The sequence below is a fragment of the Xenopus laevis genome, chromosome 5S, assembly GCF_017654675.1.
Source record: "Xenopus laevis strain J_2021 chromosome 5S, Xenopus_laevis_v10.1, whole genome shotgun sequence".
NCBI classification, from domain to species: domain Eukaryota; kingdom Metazoa; phylum Chordata; class Amphibia; order Anura; family Pipidae; genus Xenopus; species Xenopus laevis.
This window is the reverse complement of record NC_054380.1, coordinates 36,255,117-36,267,374: the sequence shown is the minus strand read 5'-3', so window position 1 is coordinate 36,267,374 and position 12,258 is coordinate 36,255,117. Positions and strand designations below refer to the sequence as shown.

The window sequence follows — 12,258 nt, the reverse complement described above, 5'->3', positions numbered from 1 at the left end:
TCAGGGCAGGTATGTCACCTACACTGCCCACTGGGTGAACTTGCTTATGGCTGGGAAGCAGGGAATGCGTGGCTCAACAACAACAGTGGAGTTGGTGTCACCGCCACGGATTGCACGCGGTTCTGCCACCACCTCTACTCCTCCATCGCTCTCTACCTCATCTTCTTCCTCTGCTTCCTCCTCCTCTGCTGCTGGGTCCTCCTCCTCCACACCTGTGCACCCCCAGCTCCCCCTAGGCTATTCGATGTGCCAGGTACGCCGTTGTCATGCTGTCTTGGGGATGACGTGCCTGGAAAGCAGAAACCATACCGGATCTGTACTCCTGTCATCTCTGCAGTCACAGGCCGATCGGTGGCTGACCCCACACCAACTGAAGATCGGAAAAGTGGTGTGTGACAACGGAAGCAATCTGTTGGCAGCACTGAGACTGGGCAATTTAACACATGTGCCCTGCATGGCACATGTTCTGAATTTAATAGTCCAACGTTTTATCTCGAAGTACCCAGGATTCCAGGACATTCTCAGGCAGTCCAGGAAGGTGTCAGCCCATTTCAGACGTTCCTACACAGCCATGGCACGCCTTGCTGACATTCAGCAGCGGTACAACATGCCAGTCAGGCGTTTAATTTGCGACAGCCAGACTCGCTGGAATTCAACGCTCCTCATGTTTGAACGTCTGCTGCAACAACAAAGAGCCATCAATGAATACCTGTTTGAACTGGGTGGTAGGACTGGATCTGCAGAGTTGGGGATTTTTTTCCCCCGTTACTGGGTGCTTATGCGCGATGCCTGCAGGCTCATGCGCCCTTTTGAAGAGGTTACAAACATGGTCAGTCGCACCGTAGGCACCATCAGCGACCTAATACCCTTTGCTTTCTTCCTGGAGCGTGCCGTGCGACAAGTGACAGATGAGGCTGTAGACCAGCGTAACGAGGAGCAGGAAGCGCACGATTTCTGGTCGGAATCACCAGAACGAGCCCAGGCACCTGCTGCAACGCAGGGAGAGGTGTCAGAAGTGGAGTCAGAGGAGGAAGGTGGCTTTGTGGAGGAGGAGGACCAACAGGAGCAGGCTTCCCAGGGGGCTTGTGGTGACCGTTTGGGGACCCCTGGTCTTGTACGTGGCTGGGGGGAGGAGACCGTGGATGATGTAGTCCTTGATAACGAGGAAACGGAGATGGATACCTCTGCATCCAACCTTGTGAGAATGGGGTCTTTCATGCTGTCATGCCTGTTGAAGGACCCCCGTATCAAGAGGCTTAAGGAGAAGGACCTGTACTGGGTCGCAACGCTACTAGACCCTCGGTACAAGCATAAAGTGGCAGAAATGTTACCAACGTACCACAAGTCCGAAAGGATGCTGCATTTACAAACCAGCCTGCAAAACATGTTGTACAATGCTTTTAAGGGTGATGTCACTTCAGGAACTCATCAACATTCCAGGGGCAGAGGTGCCAGTAATCCTGCCACGAGCGCACCTGCAAGGACAATGCACTTTGGCCACTCTGTAACGTCAGACATGCAAATGTTTTTCAGTCCAAGGCAGCGCCAGAACCCTTCGGGATCCACCCTCAAAGAACGCCTCGACCGGCAGGTAGCGGACTACCTGGCATTAACTGCAGATATCGACACTCTGAGGAGCGATGAACCCCTGGACTACTGGGTGCGCAGGCTTGATCTGTGGCCAGAGCTGTCACAATTTGCCATGAACCTCTTGTCTTGCCCCGCCTCAAGTGTCCTCTCAGAAAGGACCTTCAGTGCAGCAGGAGGGATTGTAACTGACAAGAGAACTCGCCTAGGTCACAAAAGTGTGGATTACCTGACCTTTATTAAAATGAACGAGGCATGGATCTCGGAGGGTTACTGCACGCCGGAAGACTTGTTCTGACTCCCCATGCAGCTGTCCTTCTCTGCACGCCGCATGACTCCACACACAGCTGTCCTTTAGCGTCCTCCTCCCTCCGCCACCGTTACAAACTAGGGTGCAAACCCTACTGGTTTGGTTTCATTTGAATCAAAACTTTTTGGACAGGTAAATCCTGAGTTTTTCTGGCCTCTGTGCTTCAGTGGCTGCGACAAAAAAAATGACTATTTTCAGCATTTATATGGCATATTTTTTCTGGCCTCTGTGCTTCAGTGGCTGCGACAAAAAAATTACTATTTTTAGCATTTATATGGCATATTTTTTCTGGCCTCTGTGCTTCAGTGGCTGCGACAAAAAAAATGACTATTTTTAGCATTTATATGGCATATTTTTTCTGGCCTCTGTGCTTCAGTGGCTGCGACAAAAAAAAAATCATATTTTCAGCATTTATATGGCATATTTTTTCTGGCCTCTGTGCTTTAGTGGCCGCGACAAAAAAAATTATATTTTTAGCATTCATATGGCATATTTTTTCTGGCCTCTGTGCTTCAGTGGCTGCGACAAATTTTTTTTATATTTTTAGCATTCATATGGCATATTTTTTCTGGCCTCTGTGCTTCAGTGGCTGCGACAAAAAAAATGACTATTTTTAGCATTCATATGGCATATTTTTTCTGGCCTCTGTGCTTCAGTGGCTGCGACAAAAAAAACATAATTTTTCAGGAAAGTACACATGCTTAATTTTTCAGGGTTCTGCAACAGTGGCAAAATCGCATATTTTATGGTCACCGCAGGTGATCAATAAAGTAGACCAAAACTGGGCCCACACTGCAGAATCAGTGTTTTTTGGTTCACTTCACTGTACATTGAATTACCTCTGCCTGACCGTGCACGTGCGCACAAGCACGGTGATTGCCACCAACAGGACGAACATCTTGGAGGTGACAAGCAACTAGTAATTAAAAACTATTATTTGCTCACTTGACGGTATCATTCATGAAAGCTCTTTACGTTTTTTTGCGTTGCAGTAAGCGCCGCGTTTTGTCTTTGCGTGTGAACAGGCTGTAACCTTTACACGACTTGATTGGCATGTAGACGCCGGACGTTTTAAAGCAGTTTATTACACAAGTTTAGAAATGTAGTGTGATTTCTGCCCTTTACAGCACAAAACGCAGCGATGTGTCAACAATGTATTTTTTAGATACATTTTTGCCCTTGATCCCCCTCTGGCATGCCACTGTCCAGGTCGTTGCACCCTTTAAACAACTTTAAAATCATTTTTCTGGCCAGAAATGTCTTTTCTAGCTTTTAAAATTCGCCTTCCCATTGAAGTCTATGGGGTTCGCGACGTTCGCGAACCGTTCGCATTTTTGACGCAAGTTCGCGAACATTTTTTCCGACGTTCGCTACATCCCTACCCTCTATAGGTATTGGCTTTTCCAGAAAAAAATATAATATTACAGGGCAGCTATGAAGGGTAATAAAGAAGGCTGAGCCCAGTCAGCGCATAAACTATGGACACTTGGGCAAAACAGAAACTGCAAGCTGAGCTACAGGATCACAACAGGGGAGAGATAAACAAAGCAATGATGAAAAAATTCAGCTCTGCCTGTGTGATACTTCATTATAGAATTATTGTTTCTTATATTAAACCAAGCATTCCCTCATTCTTCATGATTATTTAGCCACTGGCGGTTATTTTATTACAGGCTTTGCATGCTGCCACCTTATCAAAGTAATTATGGGAGATGGTACTCGTGTTAATAAGAGAATAGAAGATCCTTGCGCTGCATAACATATGCCATAATGTTTTAGTAATTTGAAGCTGGTTGGCTGAGTGCCATCAAATACAGTAGATCAGTTACATATGTACTGTAGATGTGTTGCTTTTCAAAATACCCCTATTAATATATAAGGAGCCAAAAAAACACTCTAAAAATGTTGGTTTCTCTGCTTTACTACACTACAAGTCCTACCTACTCAGATGCCATTTTCCAATATCTTGCACTAATGAGATGTAACAAGATTGAACAGGCTGTCTGCAAGTTTGGCTATACTGTATGGCTCTGAACTGTTAGGGTAAGGGCACACCTGGAGATTCGGGGAGATATAGTTGCCCGGCGACTAATTGCCTCTTCTTTGGGGCGACTAATCTCCCGGAACTGCTTCCCCGTGGCTTCCATCTTCTTTAATGAAAAAAAACCTGCACCAATGCAGTCGCTGCGCTTCGATTTCCGAAGTTGCCCGAAGTGAAACTCCAGGTGTGCCTTACCCGTATCTGTGCTATAAAACCAACAGTTCTGGATGCAAATATCTAATTTTTGGTATGAAGTGCTATGTGTATAGCATGAGGCATGTAAATACCTTCTGTTTTCAGAAGGCTTTACACTGCAGTCTGCTCCTTTGGCTCCTTTCAGCCCATTTAATCCTAACCAGATTGGTTTTTCTGTTTTAGATCTATTAAAATATGCACAGATCTTGTCATGATTTTTTAATCACTGCTAATGCACCAATCTATATATTGCTTAAGCCGTACAGACACGTTGTTAAATTATTAAGAAATGAGTAGCAGGATGAGAATAACACCACCGCCATCACTTACAAATAATGGGCAGCTTGTTAGTAGGCTGAAGTGAGGCACCCAGCAGATTTACAGTGCAGTTCTTTAGTCCTTCAAGAATTGCTACCGTGCAGGACCTATTTCCAAGAACACTCTGGCATTCCTGGCATTCTTTCCCTACTGAGATGAGGGGGATATTTAACAGGATCTATGCCACAAATGGCTGGGAATCTAGAGCCTTCGCTTCCCAGAGAAAGTTTAGATAAAGCTCTCAGCTGGGCCTCGGGGGCTAACAGTCATTTCACACAGGAGGCTCTTTGATTCACATCCAGAAAAAAGGGCAGGATTGTACAGAACTGTTACAAATTACTCACAGTCTCACAGTGGTGTAATGCTCTGTAATTCTTTGTAGGGCCCCGAAACTGTGCTTCCTTTATTTCACGTTTATTGTAAAATGCAGTGTCCGCTTCAGAGAAACACTAGCACTCTCTCCAAGGCACAGAAGAAATAATGACAAAGTTTCAGGCTTCTGACCAAACAAGGAATGCCATTAGACTTATTCAGGTCTAAACATATAAAGTAGGGCAGAACTCTAGCTTGTGTTTCTGAAGAGAAAAACATAAGGAACATATCCTAAAAACAAACTAAATGTTATAAACCCTACAGAACATGTTGGAGTTTTATAAATACATGTACATGTTAATATTAGAAGTCACTTTGGTGTCACATGACCTGTATAAAAGCAATTGGTCTTCGGCCTTGTGCCTTTATATGGTCATGGAATTCCTGTGTGACTTATAATATCCTTATATTTTACAATGAGGGGTGGTGCATTATTCACTACATAATTAACTACAGAAACACATACAGTATTGCAGCTTTGCTCTTGATTATGAGTTGGTTGACCACCATTTGTTGTTCCAGATTATTTGCACATTGAATTTAGAGGCGTTGTGATTAGGTTTACCCAGGGTTGAGAAATCCCATACAAATCCCATTAGTATTCAAAAGGTACTATGGAGGTTAACATTTTTAAAAGCTCTTTTGGTATCATAAGACCAAGCTTATACCTGAAACAATCATTTAAATGAATGATTTGTTCATCAACTAAAAAGGAAATTTCAATCGATATTGTCTAGTTGAAGCTTGGAAAATTAGGGGTAGTCGCCCTGCAAACAATTAGGCCCTGCAAATAAATTTCGCTGCGACCAATGAAAATTTTCTAATTTGCCCAAACGATTTTCTGACCGCTGTCGGACGAAAAAAACGTTAGACACACGATTGTTCGATGCCCACTAAACGGATTCCTTGGATTGCACTAAAATTGCCCATTAGGGAGAGAACAATCTCAACGTCTATGGCTACCTAAATTGGATTAAATCAGGGACAACAATGTAACAATGTAAGGGCCTGCACAGCAGCTTTACCTCCAAGTAGTATTTTAATTTATACACTATCCCTTATTTTAGCCCATATGAGAATGCAGTGTTAAATGCTCAAGTAAAGAAACAGATCATAACTAGTATTCACAAACTCTGCAGTTAGTGTAGTCTATGAAAAGTTCACAGGTAGCATTAAAAAGAACAAATGTTCTTATGTCAATATTCTGTTTCAAGTGATGCTGACACTCGGGTGCCGATGTAATTGTGTTAGTATGTCACAGAACGTGATTTTCTCGCTACCTGTTCTTTTTTCATTTCTCAAAAGGAAAAATGTGGCTGCAAAATATTTTTCATCCCATTGCCCGCAAACACCTTACTTTATTGTTTAGGTCTGAGCAGAATAGTGTTTGTTGTTTGTTTTAAAGGTGCTGTAGGCTTTGTTCCCATTCATGTGCAACTGAAAAGAACAACTTTAAGGCAGATGTAGAAGGCAGGTGGATGAAAAGAGAGCTAGTCGTCCGCCTGAATGCTTTTGTGCAGTGCACATTACTTAAGGCCACTTGATTCTGGTATTTTGTGTGCTACAATTGTAATAGCTATATATATATATATATATATATATATATATATATATATATATATATATATATATATATATATATATATATATATATATATATATATATATATATATATATACAGTATGTATACTCTCAAAAAGGTGGTAGCTGCAAATCAGAGGGAAATTATGCAAATTTCTTTCCAGTTTAGAGAGATGAGAATGTATGTGAGTATTGTAGCCACCTTTGAGATGTAATGTAATTACTACATTTTTTCTATAAAAATTGCAGCCTAGTACAGTCTACATAGGTCTAGGAGCAGATAACACTTACCTAAATTAAATTTCCCCATCAAAAATGCCCAAACTAGGAGAAGAGTCTGATCTGACTACAGAGAAAAGATACAACCAGATGCATGTTCCTGTAAAGATGCACACAAGGCTCTCAGGTGTCCTGGGTCTATTTAAAGAATGCATTTTGCTTGTGTTTAATTCTCCATCAACCATACAACAGCCTTAGATAAACTACCCTGTAATTCCACCAACTAAACCACTGTAATTCCATATCTTAATTATAACTTAAAATCAGATCTCCTGTTTTACCTAAATCAACTACCTGTCTTTATTTCATGCTAAACTTTAATCTGCTTAAGTTATTTACAAGTATACTCTGCATCTAGCATTTCAGCTGTTTTGACCTACCACTCCCAGAATCCTTAAAGTGGTTCTGTCACAGTAAAACAGATTTTTTCCCAAAGTGCATCAGTTGATATTGCTGCTCCCAAAGAATTCTATACTGAAATTGGTTTCAAAAGAGCAAACAGATTTGTTTTATATTTAATTTTAAAATCTGACATGTGGCTAACCATGTTGATTGTTTCCCACATGCCCTCAGTTATGTTACTTGTGCTGTGATAAACTTCGGTCACTCTTTACTCTCGCAGTTGGAGTGATATAACCCCCCCTCTCCATTTCCCCCCAGGATCCCTTCAGCAGAACAATGTGAATGAAACAAGACAAATGACACAAGATATCAGCTTCCTGGTAGATATGAGAATAGCACGCAACAATAAATATCCCACTTTGACTCCTCCAATTACATTGAATAGGAGAAACAATATCTTAACTGATAGCAGTTCCATTGTTCCATTGGGTCAGGAATAAAATTTTACATGGCGGAGTGAATTATTTGCAGTATAAACAGTGTACCTAAAAGTCCTGACAGAAAAACCAAAGCGACTTTTGTCCACAGCTTGAACAGTTGCAGGACACCCTTTTTCTGGAGAAATCAACCACAAATAAGTAGTGCCTTCAAACAAAACATTTCCCTAACCATCTAAGCATTCTTTAGTCTAAGATTTACTTCACCTTGTGCAGATGCATCCTGAAAACTTTAGTTCTTCATTAAGTGTGAATGTGTCTATGCATGGGCAAAGGCGTTAGCAAATATAAGTATAATTAAATGCAAAATGGCTTCTTTTTAAAATATCTTTTAGTATACATGTATATTCCCTTCTGGTAAATGGCTAACTTTGTGGTGTATTTACAATTCCCTGGCCTCTAGTAATCCTCACTAATTTGGAACAGGAAGCTCCGTTTCCACATTTCATCTTTTCATCTCAGTTTGCAAAGCTAAAAGAGCATTTTGAGGGTGCATTGAGATCAACAGCTGTAATAACTGGCAGGAGAAGGGGATTTTGTGGTCTAAAGTTTGCAGAGGAAATGTGTTTTACAAATCATGGTTGAGTACATGTACTTATTTCTTTTACTCTGTTTGAATTCTGAATGGAGGAAGAATATGACCATTAACATACTGTAATAGAAAGATAGGTGTATATAGGTGTATATATGCCCATTTACTAACATTCAACTAATTGCACATGCAATAATCGGCACATGGAATCGCTCTTCCAGTGGGTGATCCCCTGGAAGAGCAATTCTAAAGTTTTGGGGCCCCTGATAAAGGGGCAGCCTGCCAGACACAATAAACACAAGAGATCACCCCATGGAAGAGCAATTCCATGTTCCGGCTCTGTGTTCTTTATGAGTAGTTTAGGTGGGAGCCAATCCCACTGAGCACTGAGTGTAACTAATCAGAGAGGTTGGGTGTGCCTGTGAGTTCTCTAACTCAATAACTCATAGCAACCAGATACATGCATTTGATATTCTTCCTACAGCAGACTGATCAGTGCTTAATGCTTATTGGTTGTTATGGGTTACTGCATTTAGTCAACTCTGCCCAGCCTTTTCATAATAAATTAACCATTTTGCTTAAAAACATTAATTCACTGCTCCATGACATTATGGCAGACACAGACAATAGCTGCACTTCTACCCCTCTGCAGGTACAGTATCCAATTGCCATTAATAGCCAGCACATTAAACTAAATTTTCTATGCCAATCCAGGGAAGTTAGCGGGGCTTTAAAAAATACATTCAAATAAATAAGTTTCTCATTCTAAATAAAATAAGGTTATTGGGGGTCATAATGCTTAGAAGAATGTAAATGTAGTGCATTTTGGAGGGGGGAAACATGTTTCTGTTGCCTCCTGTTTCAACTCCTAATAACCCAAACACAAAATTTCAATTCAAGCTTTGTTATTCAGTGAAATGAGAAAATGGTTAATGGTTTTGCATTCTTCCAAGGCAAGTTCTAGAGAATCAGAGCTATACTACCCCAATACTTATGGCAATACCAGTGGTAAATTGTTCAGACCACCATATGGCATTTAGGCATTTACCAGGATCTATGTCTGGTTGGTGGCTTGAAAATCTTATTTCCATAAACTTACTAAAACACCTGCTTTGAAAAAGGCATCACTTATAGTGAATTAATCATTAGTACTAAAATCGAGGGAAAGAGAATGTACATAATGTGATTAGTTCCGTCTTTGTGCAATTTTGTTGAAACTATAACCAGACCAGTGGTATTTGCACTATACAATAATTAGCATTGGACTTCTCTTCTAACTCTATATTTTATTTTTGCATTTTTTCAGGGTTAGGGTAAGGCCACACAAGGAGATTTGCGGAGGCGATTAGTTGTCAGGCGACAAAATCTCCCCGAATCTCGTGTGGACTAGCCCTTAGTCTGAAGGATGTTAGGCCAAAACTCTGGCCTTTCACAAAGGGTGATCTCTTCCTTATAGAAAACTAATGCTGGGAGGAATCACCTGCAGGACCAATGGCACTGGTCAGGGGACACATTTCCATAAAAATGTAACCAAACAAGCTCAGCCAATGAAGAATATGGTTTACATTGACATGGGTGGCTTTTTAATCTTATCATGATATACTATTTACTAAAAACAAAGTTTTAAAAAATATATTCACTTTTATAGAATTGATTACTGGTAAAACTCCAGCTCCTTCTCCCTCATGGGCTCCTAACAAGGTAAAAGATTGAAGAAACACATATAATAACAGCCACCCTGCTAAAGGACCGTAAATAAGAACTCACTCCATATCTCAAAGTAATGAGCCTCAGGCTTCCTAATATCCCATTCCACTCTGAAGGGACCAGCCCACAAACTTAGCAAGAAATATCTAACAACTGTTACTTCGTATCTACACAGATCAGAATTGATGACTAAATTAGTAATTTAATGGTTAGCAGAGTAAAGGGTTCTCATCAATACTGCATTTTACAGAAGCACTCCAGCACTGTTTCTGGCTCCTCTGAATATCCATTAGCTGTGGTTCTCACTGATACACATTATGCTGGCAGCCCTAGTGTGCTGGCTCAGCATCCATCAATAAGTTTACTACTCAATCTTCTGGCAATTCCTTGAGGAACACGTCAAACAAGTTTGTAAAAAAAAATCTCAACTGAATACCAATTAGCTTGTATTCTATGATAAAAATCATTCGGTTTGCTCAGATATGTAGATGTGCTGAGAGTGAGAATGTCTGCAGGCAGTGCACCGTTACTTGATGGTTGTAAAAGACTGTAGGGGTAACAGCTGCCATTTCTTTGGGGCAGGGGCTGATTTGTGTGCGTTTGTTGGGTAAAGCTCATAATGTCCCAATCATGTTAATCATAATGATCAGTTTTGGTGCTCAGTATAAAAGATTTTAAAAAATATACAACCCTGGAAACTGCAGTAGAAGGCAAACCAATAAATAACAATAATATATATATATATGTATATAGATATACTGTATACTGCAGGTATCTCTAGCAAAGGGATTAATTCATCAGCCTGTTTTGAAAACTAACAAAAGAGTCTTTGGTTTGTCAAATAAATGAATGCCATGAAAACAGATTGAGATGATACTTGCGTGCCTGCTTGGCTAATTGCTGATTCACACTTTAATAAGATAATGAGATAATGGTGCAGTGGACGGCGCCCCTATGCAGTCCACTCACAGACTGAAGATTAAGGAAAATCTCCACGTGTTGTAACCTTGAGGGTGGGGAATAACAATGCTGGATATGCAGGGAGCAGGCACACAGGACTGCAGGAGCGGCTGGAGATGGCCATGACCACAAAGAGCAGGGATTAGCTCTCAGATTTTACACTCATCTTCTTTATAGTTATAATCTCTCCCCAGCATAGGAAAGTGGATTAGGTAAATCTAATACAGGGGTTTTGTCACTGAAGATATTTTGGTTGCCTGCTTCACAGTATTTATGCAGAGAAAACCAGACCCTCTGTTCCTATCTCTTTTCCCTCTCGCTCGCTCATAAAGAAAACACAGTGATATGTACAAAATGCGAATGACCTTGATTTCATTGCAATTTTGTTTTGCTTTCCTACGCACTTTTTAGCAGATGTGGAACATACAGAAAGAACTGAAAACTACTAATAACTATGTGTCTACCAGAGAGAACTATTGTGAGCCGACCCTCAATAATGCACCTCAGTAATAAACGTACCCTTACACCAATTCCCATCCTGTGCTATATACAGTCACTTAATATGTCCTATATCACCCCCCAGGAACAAACGTATCCACCTCTCATACTGCCCACCCTGTATCATTTCTTCACAGATATTCTGTGCTTTACACAGTCACTCAATATCCATTATCATCCTAATCTGAGACAAATAGATGCCCCTCCCAGTTCCCACCCTGTATAAACTCTATACAGTCAATCTATAGCTCCCCTTGCTTTCTCTAATGCCCACCCTGTATCAACTCTATCACTTCACTCATATCATTCCTCTCAGGAACAAATGCACCCTCTCCCAGTTCCCCACCTTGAATCAATTATTGTCCGTCTCTCTATTACCTTTATCACCCCTTCTTCCAGTCCCCACCCTGTATCAGTATCAAGACAATTACTGCATTTTCCACACTTTCCCCCATGAGCTCTAATTAGCTCAGCAGTGGATATTTTGGAAGGAAGGCACAAGCCTCAGGTCTGAGCACACAGGTGTAACAGCACATAGCCAAGCCCATCCTGGAGCATTCTCTGAAAGACACACAAGCTCCTCAAACATCTTTATACAAAGTTAGATTCAGATAGAAGTCTTACCTCTGGGGCACCGTCACTGGCTTCATCCACACTAGGCACATTTTGCTCCAGATCTTCCTGCGTCTGAGCCTGCTCTTCTATGGTCTTGTCGCTAACCTGTGAGGTAGCAGTTCCCATGGTGCCTGAATCCCAGCTCTTCACTCTCTCCTTAGGACAGTAACTCCCTATTGGGACTCTGCTGCTTAATTCTAATCACTTTATATATAGTGCCTTGGTTAAGGAAGATTCCTGTGCTCCTGACACCACACCTACAGATGTGTAGCCTGACTGGAATAATGTGGCTGTGACACAAGCTGATAGGGGTCAGTGTTATCCCATCCAGGGGAAGGAGGAATTCCACAAATCCTTCCTTCTCAGCCCTCCTTGTTCAGAGAAGATGCTGGTGAGCTGGCTGGCGGCACACTAACTTGTAGA

The 12,258-nt window shown here is 41.4% G+C and overlaps 1 protein-coding gene across 2 annotated transcripts in view; it reads right to left on the bottom strand.

Annotated features, from left to right (window-relative positions):
* akap12.S (A-kinase anchoring protein 12 S homeolog) overlaps positions 1 to 12,258 on the bottom strand; it is a 76,006-nt gene extending 63,748 nt beyond the window's left edge. Inside the window, exon 1 of one of the 2 annotated variants that reach the window (XM_041564412.1) lies at positions 11,845 to 12,258. In XM_041564412.1, coding sequence (XP_041420346.1) covers positions 11,845 to 11,961 — 117 coding nt within the window. In that variant the 5' untranslated portion in view covers positions 11,962 to 12,258. The remainder of the gene's footprint in view (positions 1 to 11,844) is intronic. The other variant, XM_041564411.1, reaches the window with a different exon arrangement.